Source organism: Maylandia zebra, linkage group LG3 (genome assembly GCF_041146795.1).
Source record: "Maylandia zebra isolate NMK-2024a linkage group LG3, Mzebra_GT3a, whole genome shotgun sequence".
Lineage (NCBI taxonomy): Eukaryota > Metazoa > Chordata > Actinopteri > Cichliformes > Cichlidae > Maylandia > Maylandia zebra.
The window spans coordinates 3,571,617-3,596,657 of NC_135169.1; the positions used below are offsets into that span (position 1 = coordinate 3,571,617).

Genomic DNA, 25,041 nt, shown 5'->3' on the forward strand with positions numbered 1-25,041 from the left:
GCTCCTGCTTCTGTTGTCTGTCAGTGATTTTATCAGTTGGACATCAAGTAAAACTTTGGATAAAATGAAAACTGTTCACACAGTGTCTGTAAATCCACGGGTGAAAATAACACATGTAACATTCATACAAGTCCACGAGTGATTGAATGAAATGTGATCATGGAAAAATAAATTCAAAACTATTCAAGACTTTTACCATTAACTGTCGTTCTATTATGAAGTAACAGGAAGGTAATAACACTATAATATAATAATAATAAAGAAAATTAAAAAATATGGTATAACAGAGCTCACTGCCTCACACTGTCGATAGCAGCATTTCTTTTTAACCTTATTTCATTTAAGGCTCAGACGATCATCTGTTTCCACTTAAAGTAGTCTAGCTCTGATATCACTTTAGCCTCTGGATGGAGGATTTGCTATGTTAACTTATAGATAATAAACTCAACGTATTACAGACCAAAACCAAACACGTCCGTAGTATAAGACTGGATTTAACTCCCTTCACACCTGTCTCGACACAACAGTCAGGTCAGTCCCTTCCCTTTTAAGAAATCCACCTTAAATGTATTTTAAATGTAAGTGATGCAAAATGAATTTAATATTTTATCTTTAGTTTGTCAGGTAGCATCAGGTCAGATGGATGATGTTGGGTGAGATGGAGCAGACAGAGATGTCATCACAGCTGAGAGGAAGCAAAAGCCTCAACATCCAGGCTTAAAAGTGATGTAGGGAGCTAAAGCTAAAGCTCTGCTTTCTTTGTGTGCCTGTGCTAACAGCAACTAATGAGAAATGTGATGACAATTGTCCAGCTTTGTCCTTTTATATTCTACCAAATGTGAAGTGAACCTGTGGTTATACAGTAACGATAAGAGCATCTTTATTAGTCCCACATGTGGGAAATTTGTTTTGTTACAGCAGGAAGTGGACAGTGCAGTTACATAGCAAACATGAGAGAACCCTGGAATAGAATAAGAAACTGTACACAACTGTACCCAATAGAATAGAATAGAATGATAGGATAAAAATAGAATACACATGCTATATACAACTGAGTACAAATACAACGTTGTCAGAAAAAGAGTGTTACACTTAGTCCTATTGCACATGTGTGTGTTTGATCAGCTGCAAAGTCTTTGTGGTGGAGTCTGACAGCAGAGGGGAGGAAATCTCTCCGTCCCACATCGTGGGTGCTGCAGCCACTGAAGGAGCTGCTCTGAAGCGCTATAAAGGTTTGTGATGATCAATACAGGTTTACAGCTCAGATCATACTGAGTTCATTATGACTGATTTAAATATGTGATAGAAGAATAATAAATCGAGTAAATTGTGATTGACAAACAGTTTTAAAGAGAAAGTTTGTTAGTTTAAATTGTGTGAAAGGTCAGAGATGGAGAGAACACCAGGCTGGGGCTGAATATCAGTGTATTACATGCAAATCTGATTGGATGACAGGACAGAGCATAAACTGAAGCTGGCATGGATGTTCTGGGTCTCCTGCCTCTGTGAGATCAGCAGGTCAAAGATTCAATAGCAAAACTTGGTTGTTCCAGCAGCGACGCCGAGGGCAGTGAGCTCTAAAAGCCTCCCAGATGAAAACGTGCCCGATCGAGAGGTGATCTGCTGCTGATGGGTGACGAACCTACTCAGGTCTCCAGCTCTTATCAGAGGAGGCAGTGAAGACACCTGAACTTCAAGGCAGTCAGGCTGGGCGAGTCTGTGATTACATACTTTTATCTAAGTACAATCTGAGTATTTTACCTGTAAGTAATCTTACAGTATTATGTTATATTGTGAGCCCTTCTTACAGATCTTCCTAGGTTGAAAATTAAACAGTACTAAATGTAACAAGTAGACAGCAGCACTAAAGTCATCAGTTTAATGGACACAGAGGAAGCTTTTCAAAGGCTTAAGAAGAATAACATGATGCTAGAACATCACATTTTATAATATGACAGTAAAAATAACTCACAGAGATCATCTTCTATGTTTTCCTCCATAAGGGCGGCGAGCCTGGGTCCAGCTATTTGAGTGGTGCCTTGTTTTGGTGAAGCTTTTGAATTGCTTGGCCTTTGAGGCCTGCATGGAGCTCAGGCTGACACTAAGCACAGGAAAGGCCCACAGTGGGTGCACACACAGGATACAGATCTGTCAGGTCATGATCAACAACCACTGACCAAAGCCCACTGATCTCTGACCTCCCAGCCCATTCTTCCTTCAGTGGGCTGCTTTCAGTCATTATGCAAATGTTCTGTTTATAAGATTGAGGAAACCTGCAGTCAAACAACATATAAAAACATAAGATGGAAACAAACAGAGTGAAACAGAGTTTGTTTCCTTCCTGGTTTCCTGGTTTTCGTATGTTTGTCACACTTAAATGTTTCAGATCAAACACATTAAAATATTAAACAAAGAAAACACAAACTGAAGTTTGTAAATGAAGATGTTTGTTATTAAGGGAACAAATCCAAAGCTACATCATCCTGATCTGAAACATTTAATAAGTGTGACAAACATACAAAGAACAGGAAATCAGTTTGAGCAGCTGTAATCAAACTGTCAACCTTCACACGTTTTACTAAAACCTTTAATTCTCCACTAACATCACTTTGTATCCACGGTCACTCTAATGGACCCTAGAAAATAAGATAAAACACATTCAAAGACTATTTTGTGTTGAGAAGAAGTTTCTGGCTCTTATTCTATTTTCTAAAGGAGGCAAACAGCAAACAGGACTCTCCAGCTGCCCCGGAGCAGATTGTAATCATTGCTCTAGACGAGCTTCATCGTGTTGCAGACACACCTTCATGCTCAGGGCAGCCGTTACCTGTGTGCTCTAAGAGAAGCAGGAAGATTTAGGGTCAGATTTACTAACATGTGGAGCAGCAGCAGCCGCATCACAAAGTTTAGTATGTTATGTATTTGTAATTTTGAGTTTTACATCTCTTGGAGAGAGATATCTTTTGCATACTTATAAATGCACCATGTGGTAAGCTGTATACTGTGTCTACTGCTGTATTGACAATAAAGCTCTTGAGTCTTGAATGTGTATCTGTAAGAGTGTCACTGTCAGGAGACGTGTCTGTCATAGTTGCTGCTGGGAGGTTATTACTGGGAGGGAGATGTTATCAGAGTCATCAGAGCTTCATCGGCTCAGAGTCGTTATCGCAGCACCAAAACTTTGTCAGTGAACTGGAATGAGCTGGATCTGAAACAAAGGCAGCTGTTACTGTGTTAGATTCACGTCTGCATGTTGAAACGTCTTATTAAAAGTAAAGATGTGCACATACAGTGGGGAAAAAAAGTATTTAGTCAGCCACTGATTGTGCAAGTTCCCCCACTTAAAATGATGACAGAGGTCAGTAATTTGCACCAGAGGTACACTTCAACTGTGAGAGACAGAATGTGAAAAAAAAAAAAATCCATGAATCCACATGGTAGGATTTGTAAAGAATTTATTCGTAAATTAGGGTGGAAAATAAGTATTTGGTCACCTCAAACATGGAAAATCTCTGGCTCTCACAGACCTGTAACGTCTTCTGTAAGACGCTTTTCTGTCCCCCACTCGTTACCTGTATGAATGGCACCTGTTTGAACTCATCATCTGTATAAAAGACACCTGTCCACAGCCTCAAACAGTCAGACTCCAAACTCCACCATGGCCAAGACCAAAGAGCTTTCGAAGGACACCAGGAAAAGTATTGTAGACCTGCACCAGACTGGGAAGAGTGGAAAAAATAAAAAAATACCATAAACCTGACGCTCTGGCCACCTCTATCGCGTTCGGTGTGAACACAGGCCGTCACAGAGCAGCTGTATTTGTACTGACATTAGATTACACACAGGTGCACTCTATTTAGTCATTAGCACTCATCAGGCAACGTCTATGGGCAACTGACTGCACTCAGACCAAAGGGGGCTGAATAATTACGCACACCCCACTTTGCAGTTATTTGTAAAAAATGTTTGGAATCATGTATGATTTCCGTTCCACTTCTCACGTGTGCACCACTTTGTGTTGGTCTTTCACGTGGAATTCCAATAAAATTGATTCATGTTTGTGGCTGTAATGTGACAAAATGTGGAAAAATTCAAGGGGGCCGAATACTTTTGCTGTATTTATCAACCAAGACTCTTCGGCATGCTCTTGTATTGCTTATAAGATTGTTCACTGCATCTGGAGGAGTGCTTGGAGTGGAAGGGTCAGAGATTAATTCATTCTCTGAAAAGCATTGAACACTAGCTTTCTCACCTAAGTGGTCAGAGAAGAAAGAAACAAAAAAGGACAGCTGTGGTTTTATTGAACTGGAGTGGGAAGGGTGGTCAACCAAGTGTCATGTTACACATGAAGAGTAGAAGTTCATCTTCAAGTTATACCATGTCAGTGACCTTCATGGTTCCTACATTCACATTGGATTTTCTAAAACAACACGTGCTGATTAATTTTATGAACGGCTGATAATCATTGACATTCACTTGTTTATCTCTTTGTAGTCTTGTACCTTGTAAAATTTGTAAAGATTACTTTATGCATTTTGTCGCTTAGAGTATTTTTGCTCTGAGTTATTAGAGGAATTCCATAATCAAAGGCAATTACTTCCTCAGTGCCAAAAACTTCCAGATATGTTCTTTCACAGCTGCTTAAACATCTGTATCTGAGCACACATTTTGATATTTGTCCTCTAAGCTCTGGTCAGTTGGTGGAAACACACATGCTCATGTTTTGCTATCAGTTGACAATCATTGATACTCACTTGTTCTTCTCCTTGTACTGCATCTGAAGTCATAAAGATTACATTAGTCACTGATTCACTAGAATAAGGTTGAATCTAATGCTACAGTGACCTCCCCTCTGTACTGTGTAATATAAAAGTCAGTCAGGTTTGCAGATGACACACAGATACTGTTGAGTTTTCACTGACAGAATGGAGATCACGCTGAAGTTCCCACTGTTGCTTCTGGTCTGCTCTGTTTCCACAAATCAGACAGAGGCAGATGATGAAATTCTTGACCAGCAGATTTCAAACCAACAACCCTGTCCACAGGAAATCCATGCTGTGCTCAGAGAGCTGACTGCCTCAGTGGCTGAACAGAAAGTGGAAATCAGGACCTTAAAACAAGAGAATAAAGGTAGAGTATGATGTCAGGTAGTGAGAAAAATGACAGCATGAGGAAACCTTCATATGAGCCCCTGTTACAGAGATATCAATGTCACTTCATGAATCTATCACTAACGTTTCTCATTAATCTTTTTATTTTTATTATTTATTCATTATTTATTCAATAATCTAACCTACTAAAAATGAAAAGATTCAAATGATGCAGATAAATAAAATTCATATTGACTTATTTATGTTCTTTTCTGTCAGACCATGTCGCAAAACTGAAAGACCTGGAAATGCAGAACGTTGAACTTCAGAGACAGAGGTCTGAAATTGACAAACTTAAACAGCAACAACAAGGTACTGTATGTACACATGTTTCATTGTATAACAGAATATTAGTGATTCATTATTATTTGTTAGAGTTCATTTATTCCAATGTGTGAGATTAATAATTATAGGTTAAAGTATATGAAATCATCAAAATTTGTGCTTTTTATGGGTTCAGTGGGGAAAATGTAATATGTACTAATATGTGCAAAGTATAATTTATCTAAGGGTAGTTTCAACCCAACCATACATCTTCCACTTATCCAAGGCTGGGTCGCAGGGGCGGCAGCTTAAGCACAGAAGCCTAGACATTCCCCTCCCCGGCCCCCACCTGCAGCTCATCCGGGGGAACACCAAGGCATTCCCAGGCTTGAGAAAGCTCTTTTCCACTGTTTTTATCCAGAATCTGATTCTTTTGGTTATTACCCAAAGCTCGTGACCATAGGTGAAGGTGGGGACAAACTGATAGGACAGCCCGTTCTCACTCCCGAGGCATAACATGTCGACGTTTTGTCACGTCCCGCGGCGTTCCTGAGGAACGCGAAAGGAGACCTTCGGCGTTCTTATGGTGCACGGCGGGTTATGGCTGGAATCCAGTGCAATGACGCTCCCGCGGTAACAGACGTTCCAGCCCTGTATTCCAGCCGTAAACCTGACCTTATCCCTAGCCCTGACCATAACCTTATTCCTGACCTCATCCAGGACTATAATGATGTTAAATAACGTGTTTCTAAGCGATTTGAAGAAAAAGAGTGAAAACGTGTAGATGGAGTCCAGACGGTTCTCATATTTCCTCTTTTTTCCGAGGTCGTCATTTAGGAACGTTGTGGGTAGCCGAAAACGTAATATGTTGACGATTTGTCACCTAGCGTAAAATGTTACGCTTTGGGAGTGAGAACGTGTTGCAACGTGTTGGATAGGAAAGAGCTTTACTTTTTCACGCAGCTGTCTCTTCACCATGATGGACCGATACAGAGTCCACATCACTGCAGCCACAGCACCAATCTGTCTGTTGATCTCCCACTCTCCTCACTCTTAAACAAGATCCTGAGATAGTTAAACTCCTCCACTTTGTGCAGGAACACGTCCCTGACACGGAGTGGGTGCTCTACCCTTTTCCACTGAGGACCATGGCTGCATACTGCTCCAGTGGGAGCTGGATGCCAGGACCTGTTGAAGGTCAACATTTTAGACACATGTCAACCAAGACAGCTCAACAACATTCAGACCCTTCAAGAACTCAGGACGAACCTCATGCACCCCAGGGGCCTTGCCACCAAGGAGCTGTGTAACTGCCTCAGTGACCCCGCCCCCGGTGATAGACGAGCCATCCTCCTTGTCCACAGACTCATCTCCCTCAATCCCACATGTCAGTGGGATTAAGGAGGTCCTCGAATTATTTCTTCCACCACCCGACGATATCCTCAGTAGCACTCTGTAGTTAGAACAATAATTAAAACTCCTTACACACACACAGGGTATTTATACATTTTTAGAGAATGTTATTTTTTAAACTGTTTTTTTTTTTTCAGACAATGCAGCAAAGTTGAAGGAAGTGGATAAGCAGAGGACTGCAATTGAAAATCTTAATCAACAGCTACTAGGTAATGTGATGAAGTCAGCATGGCTCTGATTATTTTCATCTTAAAATATCTGTGTATTTTTTTGTGTATTAAGGCTGCAATCCAGTTACCAAGAAGACTGCTACACACTGTGTGGCAAAACATATCTACAACCTTTTCTTTAAATGTATTTATTTCAGCACTCCTCCTCCAAATTGTCTGTGGACAGCTACCACACTGCAGCTGTTCTTAGTTGGTTTTGGCTTCTGTAAGAATGAAATCTATCAAATGCTTTCACTAAAACTTTTTCATTTCGTCTTTTGGGGAGGGGGGGACACCGCAGCAAAAATTTTAAATTCATGACATTTCTCTCTTTCTTAGTCAAACAGGTGGCTTTTTCAGCTTCTTTACTGGCTGAAGGTGGTGGAATTACTGGCCCATTTAACACACACACTACGCTTGTCTTTAAACATCTTGTCACAAACATTGGAAATGCCTACAACCCACACACAGGTAATAAGACTGAATGTCACTTCTCAGCTATGTTGATGTCAGACTGATGTTCACGATGTTCGAACATCTGATTTTCCACTTAACAAATGTCCCACAGGTATTTTCACTGCACCAGTGAGAGGAGCCTACCACTTTGAGTGGTACGTATGTGGACCTGGAGATCCTGTTTATGGTGCAGCTGTTGTGTTGTTTAAGAATGGAGAACGCATTTTTCAGCGTGGGAGCGTCAGGCCTCACATTTCGGAACAGCTTCTAATGGAGCCTCACTGCGTCTAGAGACTGGAGATCAGGTGTTTTTATGTCTCTGGGTTAGTTTTAAAATATATGACAATCATTTTCACCATTCCACCTTCAGTGGTCATCTTCTTTTCACCATGTAAAAAGGGAAACGCTTCCTTAAGTTGTCTTCTATTATCCACCAGCTTCTGATGTTTTAAAATGTGCATTAATTCAATAGGTGGCAATCTAGTTATCTTAAATATCTAAAACCTCATAAATCATTTCTACTTCTAAAAGCAGTTAATAATATTTTTATGTAACGATTTGCAAATCTGTTAGTAAAATAATGATAAATTTGATTTTAAAAAATCAAAGTGACTGATTATTTATTTGTTGTGTGTGTGTTGGAGAGCTGTATTAAAGACTAACACATAACATGTGTAGTTATTATTTTATTGTATTTGCATCAATTGTCAACATCAGGATATTAAAACCTATGAAAGTTGGTTACACACATGTTCCATATCTTAACTGTGTGTAGCAACAACAGATAACACACATGTGTGGGCCTCATCTGAGCTCTGACACATGTAGCTCAGTGACAGCACTGTCTCTCTCTGCCTCTCTGTCTACATGGCTGTGAACAAAAATATAAACACTGAGGCTTCAAAATGCAGCATCTACAACACTGTCACTCTGCCTCCACCAGAATATTTTAATGTAAGAAAACTCCAGACAGCTCTGGAGAAAGTTTCAGAGTAAAAGCCCTGGAGTGTTTTACATGTTATTCTGTTGGATTAAATCTGACGGAGCTGATTCATAAACACTTCACTGCCAGGTATCAGGTGACCTGCAGAGACTGATCCTACAAACACTCAGAAACAGAGTAAACCAAACTGCACCACAGTGATCAGACGAAACCTTCCTGACATGAACACAGCTCCTCAGTAAAAACTGTGAACCAGCAGAGAGACTACACCCAGCACCATACACCACCTCTCTGACACAGTACACCCTCGGGCAGGTGGTGTCCCCATAAACAGTGTGAGAAGCTCTGATTATTTACTATGTTCAAACAAACTGAGTGTCCACAAACGTCTGAGCTCACAGTGAGAGCTGCTGGCACAGTTTGGAGGTGTTCTGCCCCCTGCTGGACACACAGAGCTACAACATGAGGATCAGAGGAGGCTGGTGCTGCTTCACCTTTAGACACAAGAAGGAGGTCAAAAAATGTAGAAACAGAGATTGTTTTTAAACCTGTAAACGGGGAAATCCTGAAGAACCAATCCACAGCCAGAAAAGAAGTCTAACTCTGTGCTGCTCCAATCAGGAATCAGCTCTGTTACTGTGTGAGTGTGTAAAGTCACAGAGTAGCTGGTTTCAAATGTATCTATAAAGTTTATTCACATTTTATTTAGGCTTCAAAAAACAGTCCAAGTTTATTTCTTTGGACTTTGTTCACTTAGCGCCACCTGGAGGACAGTCAGCTCCCTGCAGCAGCTCTGGAGGACTGTTAACTGATGAAGAGCTCGGACTGCACAGCCTGCTTCATCACCGACTTCTTTAAATAAACATGACCACGATCAGTCGCAGCACCTCAGACAAACACTTGTTACACAGCAGCCGCCTTCACACCGACTGAGCTCCATCACAGCTTCAGAGCTCAGCTTACTAAAGTCAAAGTTTATTTCCTCTCAGGTTTCTTACTTTCAGTAAAGTTTCACTGTTAGAGCCCTGACCAGCATCCTGCAGCATCTGGAGCAGCTGTGTGGTGCTGTCATGGCAATAAGGATCCAAATCTGTGGGATGTTTCCAGCAGGGGTTATAACCTGCAGTCAGCAAGGTGTGCCTAATAAAGTGGCCGTGTTTATGTCCCAGTGCAGCAGCATCAGAAAACGGTGGTTTACATCTCTGTTACAGGAAACCTGAAGAGTTAAAACACCAGAGAAGAAAATCTAAACGTTACACAAAGAACATAAAAGAAGTAAACTTCATAAAAACTTCACAAATGATGCTTTAAATGAAAAATAAATCCCTGTAAATAATTCAACAGGTCACATGTTAGAACCACCTTAACTAAACTCTGTAGCCGCTCACTGTGGTTTGTCCCAGCAGCTCTTAGGAAACAAACTGCTAACTCCAGTGTCAGCACACACTGTTAGTAAACTATGCAACACTGAATTCAGGTTTCAGTTGTGTTAAGTTGTGAAGTTGTGATGAAAGTCTTCTTACTGACACAGGTAGGATGGTCAGGCGTCCTCTGTTCCTTCACCGTTCATGAACTGTCACTTATAAAATGCTGCCAAACATCAACTACACTCAATAACTAAACGTGTGCAGGTTAAAGTGATGGACGCCCAGATCTGCACTCCAAATACAAACAGACTAAAGGTGTTTCCTCCAGAAACAAAGACAATATTTACAAAGGTCTCACAGGTAAATTGTGAGCGATCACAGCAGCATCTCATCCTGACTAACAGCTTTTAGATGCAGGGAGAGCGTCGTGGTTCAGAGGTGGTTCAGCAGATGATGAAGGCCTTTCTGTTGCATTGTGTAGTGCTGTGGAGGCCATGATGGTCGACTGGGTCTGCTTCTACTGAACTCACAAACACTTCTGAGGGATTTACACCTGAAGCCTCATTGAATGTGAGTCAGAAACAAACGGCTCAGCTGTGATTAATGGATGTTTCCCTGCATTTCTATTTTCACACAGTTTATTTCTTACAGCAGGAAAACTGAACAGAATGTATGTAAGAGGTCAGAGTGAGGATGACGTCACTTAATACAGGAAATACATGTTTGTCTGTTTTGATGATGAAGGACTTCTTCAGCTCTGTAAACAGCTACACTTGAGAGGACAGAGGTGATTTCATGGATCAATAACAATGTGTTTATCAGCTTTCATCATCGCAGTGCAGACATGACGTCAGATCTATCAGAGTGAAGGCCGTCTCTCTGATGACGTCACAGAGCAGAGTCCTTCTGTCCAATAAAGGATCTCAGATCAGCTGCTGCCATCTTGTGGCCACAGTTGGTTACTGTCTCTGAAAGTTGTCTCATGTTTCCTGTTGTCCTGCTAACAAAGGCTGGAGCTCATCATGCTGAGAGGGCAGCAGCATTTTGTGGCTCTTCACACATGTTCATTATATTCTGATGATCCTGGATGGAGACAAACTACAGATAAGTGTGTTCAGCCCAACTAGTTTATCTCATTACAGCAGTTTGATGTTTCCCTTTGAATCCCCCTGAAGATCCTGACAGTGAAGCACGTACATAATACTCCAGCCTTTCAACTCTGAGCTTATTTAGTTCTATTAATACACTGAAATCTCATTTGTGTCATGAAGAAAGTCTTTAATCAAACAGAATTCAAAGATCAGAAACATTTCATATATGGAGTTAAACATGAATCATTGTTTCAACAACATATTTATTGTTGTCATAAACAGACAAGAAGACAACAACAAACTGCTCCTCCCATTCAACACATGTCAGTCCATATCCCAGCAAACTAAATCATCTCCATTTACACATCAAATAGAAACATGAATCACTTGTAATGATTAGAAACTTGATAGAATTTCAAATCTAGTTTGGGGAGTCATTCAGTGAGAAACAGTGAAATGATTTTCCATGTGAAAAGGTGGACAGCAGAAACAGAAAGAAAGAGTGAAACTAAAAGAGAAACAAAGAGCTTTGGAACAACGAGGCAGCAGGAGGACAGCTGCAGTTTAACAGCTTCAACTCACTGACAGGAAACAACATTAGAAACATCATCATCCTCAACTCATCTGCTGCACTGACACTGACACCTTCAACGGACACACCTTCACTTTACCACCAGTGTGAATGAATGGAAACATCCTGTGAGTGAAAGTGTGTGTGAAGGTGTGTATGTGTGTGTTAGTATCAGGATCAGAGAACGACAGCTTTCCTCTGTTCCAGTCCAGATTCACTCTGATCCTCTGGAGCTTCTTCTCTACTGAGAGAGCAGATTCTGCTGATGGTGAGCGTGCTGAGTATTCACCTTTATAGAACTGTATTATCCATAATCCAGACAGTATGTATCCCTTCCTCTGCACAGACTCTTCTAACACACCCAGTCCCCACCATGTACTGTCTCCAACTTCAACATCCCAGCTGTGAGTCCCTGAGTTAAAGCCCTCAGAGCCCAGGACAGAGCAGGACCAATCAAACCTCTCTGGATTATCAGGAAGCTGCTTCTCTCCTCCTCGTCTCACACTGGTCAGATCTTCAGACAGGATGAGTTCTGGACCAGCAGTGTTTGGGTCCAGAATGAGAGGAGTGTAGGAGACCATGTCCTTCATGTTGTTCCAGATGTTGAAGGTCAGGTTGCCCAGGTGTTTGGCCTGGTCTATCAGAGCTCCTGAGGGCAGCTGTGGATCATCCAGCAGGGGGCAGCGCTGGACTCTTTCCACTGCAGCCTTGTAGTTGTGCAGGAATGAGACGTCTTCAGCTCTCAGCTCCTCCTCTGTGGCTCTGACTGTGTCTGAAAGAGCTGCTATCTCTCTGCTCAGAGCCTCCATCTTCTCCTTCATCATCCCACTCTTCTGCTCCTCTTCCTCCCTCAGTGCAGCCAGCCTGGCCTCCTCTTCCTCTGCTAGAAACTGGTGAAGCTTCTTAAACTGCTCCTTAATCTGCCTCTCTGTGTGTCGGGCCTGGACCTTAATGTGTTCTGCTGTTTGATCAAACTTCACTTGAACTTCTTCACAAACCTTTAACTTCTTCTTTAAGGGCTCCAGAGTTTCCTGAAGTTCCTTCTTGTGTTGTTGTGCAGCTTCATCGATGGGTCTGAATCTGTGATTGGTGTGTTTTTCTGAGGCACAGCAGACGACACACACTGGCTGCTGATGGTCCAGACAGAAGAGTTTGAGTTTCTCAGAGTGCAGACTGCAGAGAGCCTCTGAAGCTCTCTGATCTCTCTCCTGTAAGAACGACTCACACAGGTTCTTTAAAGCCAGATTTAAAGGTGGTTCTTCCCTTGAAGATCTTCTCTTACAAACTGGACACTCGTGTGTTGGTCTCTCTCTCCACCATCTATTCAGACAGTCTTTACAGAAGCTGTGGCTACATGACAGAATAACAGGATCTCTGAAGACCTCCTGACAGACCGGACAGCAGAGATCCTCCTCTGATCTGGAAGCCATTGAGTCTGTGAGTGAAGCTGAAAACAGCAGACAGGAAGTACAGTCAGTCCTGGCTCCCCTCCCTCCTCTACCACCTTCACTGAAACTTCCTTTGAGTCGTGTTTTTGCTCAAACTCACATTCAGTGTGTGGAGCGTCAGCAGCTTGAAGCAGCAGTGTTGGAGTTTTCCACTTTTCTCTCCTGTAGCTGGACTCACTCAGAGGAAGCTGCTAGTTTGGTCTGAGCTCAGTCTGATCGTCTGTGCGTCTCTCTTTACTGAGGACGAAGAACTTCCTGTTTCCTGCTTTGTCACATTTGAGTGACGTGAGGGGAGGAGACAAATGTTGCTGTTTGACTTTTAACTAAGGTGTGTTTCAATCCTGCCTGCAGCTCAAAAGCTGTAAAACAGGTTTTGTCTTTTCACCTCCACAGGTCACAACATGAAACCTGTTGTGAAGTTTATAAAATAAAGTGTCACTCGGTGGTGCAGCTGTTTGTCAGCTTCTATTTTAGACTTTGTTCTGGTTCTTGTTCAGGTTCCCAGCAGTGGGAGTGTAATGCAGTCACACACACACAGGTGGTGTTCAGGTGGATTCACTTAGTTACAGACAGTGGTGTTATTTCCTGTAACTAAGGGTGTGTTTCACTCCAAAGTTCAGACATTAACCTGCCAGAAGTTGTAAAAGTTACTGATAAAGAGCTTTTCTCTCATTTCACATGTTGTCCACAATCTCCTCGTGATTACCTCTGGAAAGCCCCGTGGCACAGCTCTCCATCCAGTGCAGCTTTATGGTCATTGCTGTGGTTCCAGAATCTTCTCATGATGACCAGTAGGTCCCCAAACAGCATGACCTTTGACCTCAACCCCTGCCTGGGCTGTCAGCTATGGTCCCTACTTCTCGCTGGGTCTCTGAAGATTTCTCAGGAGATTCCACCCTTGGGATCATTTCTTCCAGCAATGCTCTGCTGCACCTGCATCTCCTCACTAGAGGAAAAACTTCTATTTGGAAAACATGTCAACCATCATCAAACCAAAATTTCCTTTCAGTTCAGTGAACTTCACTTATCAAAAAATATAATTATTTATTATTTATTAATTATATTATTGGTTTATCACGTTTTCACTTTCACTTATAGGCCATCAAAGTGTTTATTATCTTTACCCAAATAATTGGAGCAGAACTTGTTCCATATTCAGTTTTTCAGCAAAACGTGTTTGAGAAAAGATTCATTCTTATATCTGGAGGAATAAATATATTTCAATAAATATTAACGTTAGCCTGCGACTTTGTTCCAGTTTTGAATTTTGGCCCACTGTGTATTTGAGTTTGACACCCCTGATCCATAGCTGGCGATTTTTTGTTTTTATGGGCCGATGGATTTTTTTTTATTTTTAGGAAGGGTATATATAATGAAAGGTGTTGGATTGGCCAATTGGTCATGATCGACTCTGGGCTGGACCAATTACAGCCGAGGAGGCCGGATGCACCCTCCCCCTTGTTTAGCAATCACGTGATTTTCGCGCATTGCATGCCGGGAACTCGTGGCAAAACAATCCAAGTACCGCATCAAATGCAAACATTTGCAGCACCGCAAAACGTTCATTCTCCGGTTCCAATACCTTCTTGTTTTTTCTTTGCCGCACAAAAAAGTCTCGACGAAAAGACAAAGAAAAGATACGAGGAAAAAATCAAAGGAGTGAAAGGGTCAGACCCTTACGAGCACACAGAGGGACCAAAGACAAATTCAAATTCAAATTTTATTTGTCACGTACACAGTCATACACAGTACGATATGTAGTGAAATGCTTGGACAACTGCTCGTGACCTAAAGAGAACAAAAAAGGAAAAGGCTATGAATAAGATAGGAAATAAATATGAAAAATTAAAAAGGGTAAATTTAACTAGGAAGGAATGAAATATAAATTAAGGTTAAAAATGAAATAACTGTACAACACAAATTAGAATGAAGGGTAAATTTAACTGGGAAGAATAAGATAAAGATAAATATATAAATTAAAGTTGAAAATAAAATAACTGTACAACAAAATACACAATACACAATATAGAACTATATAAGAATGTATGAAGAAATCTAAATATAAATAAATATATACACAATAACAGCAGCTGTACAAGTATTAACTGGAAATGAAGAATATAGTGACCAGTGTTGTGCAAAAACAATGTCCAGAAAGTCCAGTGTGTGTGTAAGAACCATATGTGTGGGTCAGTACTGTGTGGTGGTGTGATTGAGAGACCGTATCGCCTGCGGGAAGAAGCTCCTCCTCAGTCTCTCTGTGTTGGTCTTCAGGGAGCGGAATCGCTTTCCTGACCTCAACAGAGAGAATAGTCTGTTGTTGGGATGGCTGAGGTCCTTCACGATCTTCCTGGCCTTGGTCCAGCACCGCCTGCTGTAGATTGAGTGCAGGTCAGGGAGCTCGGAGCGGATGGTGCGCTCAGCTGACCGCACAACCCTCTGTAGAGCTCGTCTGTCCTGCATGGTGCTGTTCCCGAACCAGGTTAAGATGTTTCCCGCCAGGATGCTCTCTATGGTGCACGAGTAAAAGTTCCTGAGCACCTTGGAGGGCAGTTGGAAGTCTCTCAAGCGTCTGAGGTGGTAGAGACGCTGTCGGGCCTTTTTCACCACGGTGTTGATGTGACAGGACCATGACAGGTCCTGCGTGATGTGAACTCCGAGGTATTTGAAGCTGTCCACTCTCTCCACTGGGCACTCGTTGATGACGGGGGTCTGGTAGTTCCTCTCCTGCTTAGTGCTGAAGTCCACTATCAGCTCCTTTGTCTTACTGACGTTTAGAAGGAGGTTGTTCCTCTGGCACCAGTTCTCCAGATTCCTAATCTCCTTCAGGTAGGCCGTCTCGTTGTTATCAGAGATCAGGCCCACCACGACGGTGTCGTCAGCAAACTTGATGATGGTGGTGGAGCTGGTAGTGGCCACACAGTCATATGTGTACAGAGAGTACAGCAGGGGGCTCAGAACACACCCCTGGGGGGCTCCAGTGCTGAGAGTGGTGGAGGCTGAGACATGTCCGCCCATCCTTACTGCCTGTGGTCTGCCAGTTAGGAAGTTGGAGATCCACTGACACATCGATGAGCTGAGTCCCAGATGCTCCAGCTTGGTGGTGAGTGTGAGTGTGAGCGTGCTGCCCAACTTTCACCACGCTCATATTTATAATCATACGGTTCTTGGAGTGAGTGCATGCACTCATGAAGTTTAGTAACTTCAGGTCACTGCAACAAGCCCAGGTACAGTTTACCGACGGATGGGTGCAGGACCTTGAAATGCACCGTGTAGAAAGTAAAGACCATCGTACGAACAAAGGTAAGTTTACCAGTCTCACAAATCGTCGTCATAAATACACATTCGTTAACCGTTTATTAATATAACCTTTGAGCTCAGCGGTAATTAATTAGTAGTGGAAATAATTTCTGGTACGCGTTACAGAAATGTAGCAGTGACAATAATATTGTATGCTGTAATCGTACTGGACAATTAGTGATACAAAAAACCTGTTTTACCCTGTGAATAAAAGTATATGTTTCTGTCAATGTACCATAATAACAGAAGCGAAACGCAATATTGTGTCAGGACAATTCACTATTTATGCACAATAGACAAAGGAGCAATTTCTGTTCAGCGCCAGACTTGCTTGTAACCTATATCACCAATTATATTAAGAAAAATGACGCATTAACTACAACAAAACTCTGACCTTTGTGGGAATGCTTGGAGCAGACTAACATGTGAGCTGGAGAGTTCAGAGACGTTATATTTGGTATATCCAGACCATCCGTCGGCTCTTACTTCGGAAACATGGCTTAAAAATTTTCACTTCAACGACGTAATCCGATAAAAAAACGATCTCTTTACCCGTCGGCTTCCCGTGGCTGTCATGCGACCGGCTGTTGCAGTCAATAATACAACAGCTTCTTGCCATTTTTGGGTTTCTTTTTATCGCTGTGTAACTGAGTTCAATTGAAAGCCTGCGTGCGCTAGTACCTCTTGCCACAAGTTCCCAGAATCCTTTGCGGTTTTACCCCTGAATGACGTCACATTTTCAATCTTCATCCCGACTTTTTGTCCCAGTCCAGCCTTGCCCTGATCTAACCTCTCCTCTTCCTCACAGCTCTGATGTCTCTGAGGGAGATGTTGTGACTGTAATCTGTGAGGAGGACCAAAGCTTTTCTGATTGGACTGTGAGGAGAAACACAAGCTAACTGCAGAGGGCTGAGTGTGGAGATGGGCGGGGACAACAGCAACGTGATCAATCATGTTCAATCAGTACGCTGGTGCCTCACGACACCGGAGTTTACTGGTGTGAGTCCAGTAATGGTGCCATCAGTAACCTGGTTAATATCACAGTCACTGGTAAGCTGATCACTCTCACTTTACTTCTTATTGCATCCACAAATTGAGCTGAACATGCAGGTACATAGATTCTGTGCTGTTCTTCACTGATCACCTACCTGACTGACAGAGTAATGAAGGACTTCCCTCCCTCGGTGCTTCTTAATGTGTGAGGATATTCTCCATTACTGAGTGAAGACTTCCTTATTTAGATCTAAGCTCTGGATTATCTTGCACGTCTTGTGGCTCCCAAATGTCTCTTAAGTTATTATCCTCTGTAGCCTCATACTTTAGCTTTACTTGGCAAATGTGAATGCTTTGTGTGCTGACAAACCCTTTTGCATGTAGTGTTTTTATGAAAAGCCTTATAATTGCCTAATTTTGTGTTTTTGTTCTGTTACAAAAGCAGGCATTCTTACTGTTGTTTAATATTTTAATCAAACCTTTAAGTTTAATTCAGCACAAAAAGCCCCACTGTAAACAAATCCACAGAACAGAACCAAACTCAGCAGCCAAACAGTTTGTCCTCAGTGCAGGTCGACATTCAGAAAAACCAGCTGCCTCAGCTTGGATGGGCTGATGTGGTTTCTCCTTAGTATCTGCCCAGTTTTTGAGAAGACCCTCCAAAGGAACAGATGTTGCCACAATGCACAGTCTCCCATACACATATACATCAATGGCCTCCTGACCCAGTATGAACCTTCCAGATCCCTCAGGTCATCTGGATCCAGTTTTTATCAGTTCCCAGAGTCAGAACCAGACACAGAGAAGCTGCATTCAGCTTTTATGCTCCTTATATCTGGAACAAACTCCCAGAAAGCCTCAGATCAGCTGAAGCACTCAGTTTATTTAAATCCAGGTTGAAGACTCACCTGTTCTCAGCTGCATTTGAATAAAGCACCAAATCCACACTTTTAAGCTTAAATTTCAAAACTAACATTTTAACTACTGATTTTATCTATTGTTCTGATTTTATCTACAGTTTTTTTAAATCATGCTTTTTATTGTTTTTGTTTTTTAATGTCTCTGTAAAGCACTTTGAATCACCTTGTTGTTGAATTGTGCTATATAAATGAACTTATATAAATAAACTTGCCTCGCCGCTTTCAGCCACATTTACAAAAACGCTCCTCCTGTTCTGATTTTTCTGATAATAATCAGAAAGTGCTGAACTCCTCTGAGCTGTTACAGGAACAGATGTTGGCAGATGTGTCAGTGACAGAGTTACAGTTAGAGAGGTCAGTGAGCAGGATTTCTATCAGGATTCATGTCAGAGTTATTATAATGATGTCTGTTGGTTCACACTCACGGCTGCTTTGGACTGATTCCAGCTCAAAGAGCATCAACATGTTTTCATGTTTCCATCATGATGAGGAGCAGAAACTCTGAGGATTCTCCTGAACTGACTACAGTAAGTCATCCACAGCTTCTGCTTTATATTCTACATATTATTCAGTAAATAATAGATAATTACTGATAATTAGACACTTTCAAAGGGAGAAAAGTAAAAAAAAAAAATCTGTAGTTAAGAAGTACAGATACTCAAGCTGTACAAATACTCCGGTAATAGCTGAAGTACTCATTAAACTTCTTTACAGAAGTAAAATTGAAAACTACAGGCTCTGAAAAGTACTCAGGTCCTACTGTAGTACTCAGTAAAAGGTAGTCTGGGGTTAAAGTGGATGTGGCAGGTAGAGGAACTCTACGACTGAGTGCAGCAGGGATAAAGAAATAAGTCGGAATCATTTGTTTTGTGAGCTCCAGCTGTTTCCAGGCTGTGATCAGCTGATCTACAAGCAGACGTGAGCCATCAGCGCTCGTGTAACACAGTACAGTACAGAGCTGTCAGAATGAATCACCCAAGTTTAGTCTCACACTCTTTATCCAGGTTGTTGGCAATTATTAATCAATCGCCCTTCAGTGTCACACAGTGTCACCACAGCAAAGTGAATGTGCCACACACTCCATGTGTCATCTACTCATCACCATCTGAAACTATAACCTTCATGGGCCAATCACAGAAGACGAGACAGACGAAGTAAAACTAGACACAGGAAGTAGGACTCACTGGTTCTCCATAAAGAACAGAGATTTGCTCTCTGTGGCTCCAACACAACTGACTTTTGACTTTTTATTCATTAGGACAAGTTCATTTCAATTCACTGACAGCTTGTCTCTACACGTCTACCTGTTGCATTGGAAACGGGTTCATTTCCTATAACTGTGACACCTTGTTTTACCTGTTAAACAGGACAGCAGAGTGAAACAAGAGTCAGTTGGTTCAGCTGTTTGGCACAGAGGTCAGTTCAGCCACAGATTTACATTTTTAGCATTTTTTTTCTTTTTTAATCGCTCACTTTAAAAAAAAAAAAGCTCACCTAAAGTAGTTCCTTTTGAACCTACAGAGAAAGCAGATCGATTAAACCAGCCTCACAGTTTTTATCTTCATGTGGATTTTTTTTCCATCCTGATGATCAGAAGAGTGTTTGAGGATTTAACAGATCTGTTAAGAACAACAGTAAGTGTTTGTTGCCTTTTTCTAAAATCATTTTCAGTCTTTTAGGTAAAACGTTTCAGTTTTCTTGGTTAACGTTTGGTTAACATCAACCCACAAAAATATTTGAACAGAAACTCCAAAAGCGAGTGAAACTAAATTTAAAATATAATTTCATTTTCAGTGGATGTTAACCATGAAAAGCCTGAAAGATCATTGGTAGAAAATTCAAATTATATTGGTCGAACATATCAGACTTTCAAAGCATCTTCAAAGTGTTGAGTTTAAACGAGCAGCTGAACAACAGATCAGCTCTAACCCTCAGGGACATTCAGATTTATTTAAACCTTAAATGTAATCTGATGTGTTCAGGTTTAAACTCAGGTTCAGTTATTGAGTGAAAACACCAACAGACTCAGACATTTAGGACAAACTAAGAGTCAGATCAGCAGAAACAGAGAACACGGACATGTCTGCTGTAACTGCGTCGCTCTGCTCCACGCTGATGTTTGTCCTGTTCGTCTCTGCAGGTGAGATTTAACTCTGAGATAAAACAGGAAGTTTTGGCTGCACAGTAAAAATATTTCCCTGAGACTTATTTTCATATTGTTTCAGATTTTCTGTTTGTGACGATGAAACAAGAATCAAACTGCCGTCAGAAACAAAACGTTCTTCTGCTTCAGCGACTGAAACACAAACTGTTCATACATGACGACACATGAGAGGTTCTGATTTTGTTCTGTGGAGATCGTTCAACAACTGAACACTAAAACTTTTCTACTTCGCCTCGTTTGTTGTGACGCACTTATTTCTGCGCATCCTCAGTCCAACCTACCAAACGTCACTCTAACGCCACGTCCTCACGAGACACGGAAGAGTTTGAACCGCAGCTTTAGCTTTATTTAAACCTTAAATTTAATCTGATGTGTTCAGGTTTAAACTCAGGTTCAGTTATTGAGTGAAAACACCAACAGACTCAGACATTTAGAACAAACTAAGAGTCAGATGAGCAGAAACAGAGAACACGGACATGTCTGCTGTAACTGCGTCTCTCTGCTCCACGCTGATGTTTGTCCTGTTCGTCTCTGCAGGTGAGATTTAACTGATAGAAACTAAACTGAGTTTATTTCTGAGATAAAGAGTCTCAGTCTGGTTTACATGCTGATTATATTTCTCTAAGAAGTAGTTTATTACTCATTCAGTGTTGCGATCGACACAAAGCTGGGTGGAGTCTGTGTGTTGGTGCAGTTTGCAGCACAGAGACAAAGAAGTGTAATGTGTGTGTCAGTGTGATGTGTTGTAGTGTCAGGAGTCAGGATGCAGCTACAAAGCTTTTTGTTCAGTGTATACAAACAGCTGTAGCTCCATAAAGGCAGCATGCAGAGACTCACAGTGTCTTATAATGAGAGGCTGCTTTCTCTCACACATGTTGTTCACTTATTATCAGCACATGTTGTTGTTTGTGGAACAGAGTTATTGTAGTTTTTTCTCATTAGTTTGAGTTTTTATTCCATTTGGACTTTTTGTGTTTAGTTCAGTTTAGTTTCCAGATGATTTTCTTCTTTTTCAGGTTTGATTATTTATTGCTTGAAGAGTTTTAATAGTTTTATTCTTTTTTCATTCTTACTGTTTGGAGGTTTGTGTCAGAGGCCAGATTCAGGAGCATCAGTACAGCTGTTACAATAAAAAGCAGTGACTCAGTCTGACAGACATCCAGAGTCTCAATGAACTCGTCCATCAACAACATTTTATCAAACTAACAGATTCTTAAACCAAAGATTTGTTTTTCAGATGATGTTTTTCATCCGTCTCAGTCTTTGCTCATGAACTTTGTCTCCAAACGTCTCAGCCTGAGCTTCCCTCTGATGAACTCGTTCATAATCTCGTCCATTCTGCTCTCAATGAAAATCTGAACATGTTCAGCTCGGCCTCCTGTCTTTGTGTCAGAGTCTCCAAAGCAAACATGACAGCAGCTCACTGCCATCTTCAAACCTTCCCTTTCACTCTTGCTGCTGTCCTTCTGTCACAAATCAGCCCTGATGAAGATGCTCGGGATCAGGTGAGGAGGAGGAGAAGACTCGCTGTGGTGACGCCTGAAGGGACACAAGAAGAAACACAATCAAAGATCATCATCTAATAACAGAAGACAATCTTTTATTGTGTGTTTCTGATTGGCTGCTGTAGAAGTGAACACTTTGACCTTTAACCTCTCTGCTCTGTGCTGTTTCCTCTTTCAGACCAGAAAACCATCACAGCTGAGTCTGGACAGGACGTCACTCTGACATGTCGAGCTGCAAACAACAACATCATTATTTTAGAGTGGAGCAGAGCTGACCTGAGAGATGAATATGTGTTTGTGTTCCGGGACGGTCACTTTGTTCCAGCCAACCAGCATCCATCTTTTAAGAACCGGGTGGATCTGCAGGACAGACAGATGAAGGATGGAGACGTGTCTTTGATTCTGAAGGATGTGAACACTGCTGATAGTGGAACATATGAGTGTCGTGTCTTCATGGAAGAAACACGCTCATGGAAGTTCATCAGCAGCATCCACCTTCATGTTGTTCCTCCAGGTGAGTGAGTAGAGTTGAGTGTGTGTGTGATCAGAGGTGAAGCTGCTTCCTGGTTGTTGATGTTTGTTTCTAAAGATGTTGCTGATGAGACTTTGTAGAAAGCAGCTGGTCTGAGTGATGTGATCAGAGTGCAGTAGATAATGTCTGACAGCAGTTTGAAGAGCAAATGGATTCTGTTCTGTTCTTCACTCATCACCTACCTGACAGCTGACACCTGTTTCTCACCTGCAGGTCTGACAGGAGGACAAGAGAAGGATGAAGACAAAGAGAAGGAGGATGGATCTGTTGGACTGATTGTTGGTCTGTCAGTTCCTGCTCTGCTTCTTGTTGCTGTTGTTGGTTTTTTGATCTACAGAAAACATAAACAACAGCAGAGAGTGGAAACAAACCAGCCTCCTGTTTAAGTGCAGCAGGTTTAAAATGTCTCAGAGGTTTTTCCAGCTTTGAGTCTGCTGCTGCTGTTCAGAGTTCTGGGTGTTGTCAGTGTTTAAAATCCTGCAGAAACAGATGAACTGAGCACAGACAGCAGGCCCACAGCACTGTAGGTTTATTTCAGTTTTATCTTTAATGGCTGCTTCTGTTTTTGCTGACAGCTCATCTCAGTGGACGAGTTTCATCTTTAAAAACAGTCTTTACATTTCATAGTAACTGGAACATCCAGAGGGCTGTGACTACAAATCAACTTCAACACAGTCAGGCTTTCTTTGTGTTAGCTGGCTCAACTAAACCTGAAACTGCAGTCAGAGACAGCAGGTATCACCGTGGTGATTATCACCTTTCTCTGCTTCAGGCTCTGAGCACGCTCAGATGAAAAGGAGCGTTTCATGTACCATGTGACTTTTCTTCTACACAAAATGGTCCCTGTGAGCGCCACCCAGTCCAATCAGAGACGTTACTCACTGATAACTTCACTAATGTCTCCACTACATGAATACAGGTACATTGTAACAGTGTGATGTGCAGTTTAGCTTCACTCAGTGGCTTCAGCAAGTTACAGTTTAACAAGCTGCACATATGAAACATTTCCTCCAGCAGAGAATCGACATCACAGTGAAAACGTGGCTCTAACAGCTGATTTAAAAACAAAACTCTGAACATGAAATGCTCCTGACCAGGTGATCTTTCACCATCAGTTACCATGGTGATTTAGCCTCTTTCTGACACAGAAAGCTCTGACTTTGAGTGTGACACAGCTCACTGAGACATTTTGTTGTGCACGCCTACTTTTAACTCTTCAAACAAATGAAATCAACACTTGAACATTTTTCACTTTGATGGTTTTGTTTCCACTGACTGTAGTTACATCATTTTGAGCTCAGATTACATATTTATGAAGTTTTTCACACCTGAATCTTTCAATCATCAAGATCTGGTTTCAGTTTTCTCTTTATCTTTGTGAGCTGTGTGTGTTGTTTACCCTCAGTATCCATGAACAGTGTTACAGACCTGGGATCAGTGTTTTTGTTTATAAGATCAAATATGACCTCATTATGTGAGTGTGAGCTGTGGACCACAAAACCTCAACAACACTAATCCTTGATCAGCTGTTTCACTAAAATTACATCCAAGTATGAACTCATCCCATCGTTCATGCATCAATTTGTAGCTGACAGATGGTTATGCACATCCCTGGTTGCGTAGGTAACCCTCTAACCTTAGATAACGCTATTGTTGTCACTCAGCAGTATGATTTAATGTAGTTGTTTCAATAGATCTCAAAGATAAGAAAAGTTCACCTCGGTACTCGCTGACTTCACATAAGTGATCAGTTATTGCGTTTAAAAAGTGTAGCTACTCGTCTTTGACCTTGTATGTATGTGTGTTTATGCTCTGATTGTATTTTCCTGCTGCTCACACAGCATTAGAAAAGCCTGAAAACTCAGTGTTCACAGAGTCTGTAAGCACCAAATGTTTGTATGAAGGACAGAGAACAAACAACAAAGGTCAGTGTGAGAGTGTCTCTGTATTTGAACAATAAACTCTTACTTTGGTTTAAATTATTTATTCTTTCATTTGTGTTGTTGGCAGAGAAGCTACATCATGTGAACTTCATCATATTGTCACATGTCATCACAGATTCAAAAGATGTAATATTTGTGTGTTTGTTATTAACAATCGTGCCCCCAGACGCCAAAACAGTGCCAGCAAACTGAAACTGAAAAAAAAACTGTAAGCAAAAAAGAAAAAAAAAAGATGTAAGTGTGAAAACTTTTTTCTTGTCTTAATGTCAATATTTATTTTTCAGTTTCATTTTAAGGTGGCATCGTTTTAACCCCAACAAAACAAAACAAAAATGACAGAAAGTCCATTGAAATCTGAAAAATATTCATTTTCTGTGCATGAACAAAAACTTTACTTTTTACAAGACAGGAAAACTAACAGTAGCTTTAAATTTTTTATAGTGTATCCTCATCCTCAGTATTGGAAACACGTCAAACTGCATTTCCTATAAAATCAAATCAAATCATAATGATCGTGGAAATTTCTTGATCTAAATTCTCTTCTAGATTGAGTGGCAAAAACAAGAAGAGCTGCTGTTTGTGTTTGTGCAAGTGCAAGAAATACATATAGCACGCTCTCCATCCTTCTGCTAATGTTTAATGTACTGAAATTAATTCTAATTAATGAAATTAATGTCTAATTAAATTCAAAGAACTGAAGATAAACAGGCCACAGAAAGCACTTTGTCACCTCTGCTGTGATGCTAACTGTCGTGGTGCCTCAGACCTCGTC

The 25,041-nt window shown here is 41.3% G+C and overlaps 3 protein-coding genes across 7 annotated transcripts; 2 read left to right on the plus strand and 1 right to left on the minus strand.

Annotated features, from left to right (window-relative positions):
* Positions 1-4,558: 4,558 nt before the first annotated feature.
* On the plus strand, positions 4,559-8,141 carry LOC143414391 (uncharacterized). Of its 2 annotated transcripts, XR_013095023.1 has the most exons (6): positions 4,559-5,130; positions 5,370-5,462; positions 6,512-6,819; positions 6,965-7,036; positions 7,376-7,507; positions 7,605-8,141. XR_013095023.1 is itself a non-coding variant. In XM_076878679.1 (5 exons), exons 1-5 carry the CDS (start codon positions 4,926-4,928, stop codon positions 7,781-7,783), a joined length of 681 nt encoding a protein of 226 aa, XP_076734794.1. In that variant the 5' UTR covers positions 4,559-4,925; the 3' UTR covers positions 7,784-8,141. The 2 variants fall into 2 exon arrangements, 1 of the variants encoding a protein (XP_076734794.1); XM_076878679.1 differs by lacking the exon at positions 6,512-6,819.
* A 2,918-nt stretch (positions 8,142-11,059) lies between these two features.
* LOC112431085 (nuclear factor 7, ovary-like) lies at positions 11,060-13,437 on the minus strand. The gene is made up of 2 exons (XM_024799634.2): positions 13,013-13,437; positions 11,060-12,911 (listed from the first exon to the last, which is right to left on the minus strand). The coding sequence occupies exon 2, from the start codon at positions 12,892-12,894 to the stop codon at positions 11,509-11,511; it is 1,386 nt and encodes a 461-aa protein (XP_024655402.2). The 5' UTR covers positions 12,895-12,911; positions 13,013-13,437; the 3' UTR covers positions 11,060-11,508.
* Positions 13,438-19,495: 6,058 nt separating this feature from the next.
* Positions 19,496-24,308, plus strand: LOC143414398 (butyrophilin-like protein 2). Of its 4 annotated transcripts, none has more exons than XR_013095028.1 (3): positions 19,496-19,759; positions 21,973-22,308; positions 22,540-24,308. XR_013095028.1 is itself a non-coding variant. In XM_076878685.1 (3 exons), exons 1-3 carry the CDS (start codon positions 20,205-20,207, stop codon positions 22,710-22,712), a joined length of 570 nt encoding a protein of 189 aa, XP_076734800.1. In that variant the 5' UTR covers positions 19,789-20,204; the 3' UTR covers positions 22,713-24,308. The 4 variants fall into 4 exon arrangements, 2 of the variants coding, with proteins under 2 accessions (XP_076734800.1, XP_076734797.1); XM_076878685.1 differs by lacking the exon at positions 19,496-19,759 and adding an exon at positions 19,789-20,265; XM_076878682.1 differs by lacking the exon at positions 19,496-19,759 and adding an exon at positions 20,287-20,826.
* The last annotated feature ends 733 nt before the right edge of the window (positions 24,309-25,041 follow it).

Coding starts and splice junctions, on each gene's coding strand:
- LOC143414391 (XM_076878679.1), top strand. CDS start 4,926: ATGGAGATCACGCTGAAGTTCCCACTGTTGCTTCTGGTCTGCTCTGTT. Junction 5,131..5,369: donor CTTAAAACAAGAGAATAAAG/GTAGAGTATGAT, acceptor CTTTTCTGTCAG/ACCATGTCGCAAAACTGAAA. Junction 7,508..7,604: donor TGCCTACAACCCACACACAG/GTAATAAGACTG, acceptor AATGTCCCACAG/GTATTTTCACTGCACCAGTG.
- LOC112431085 (XM_024799634.2), bottom strand. CDS start 12,894: ATGGCTTCCAGATCAGAGGAGGATCTCTGCTGTCCGGTCTGTCAGGAG.
- LOC143414398 (XM_076878685.1), top strand. CDS start 20,205: ATGTCTGCTGTAACTGCGTCGCTCTGCTCCACGCTGATGTTTGTCCTG. Junction 20,266..21,972: donor TGTCCTGTTCGTCTCTGCAG/GTGAGATTTAAC, acceptor TTCCTCTTTCAG/ACCAGAAAACCATCACAGCT. Junction 22,309..22,539: donor CCTTCATGTTGTTCCTCCAG/GTGAGTGAGTAG, acceptor TCTCACCTGCAG/GTCTGACAGGAGGACAAGAG.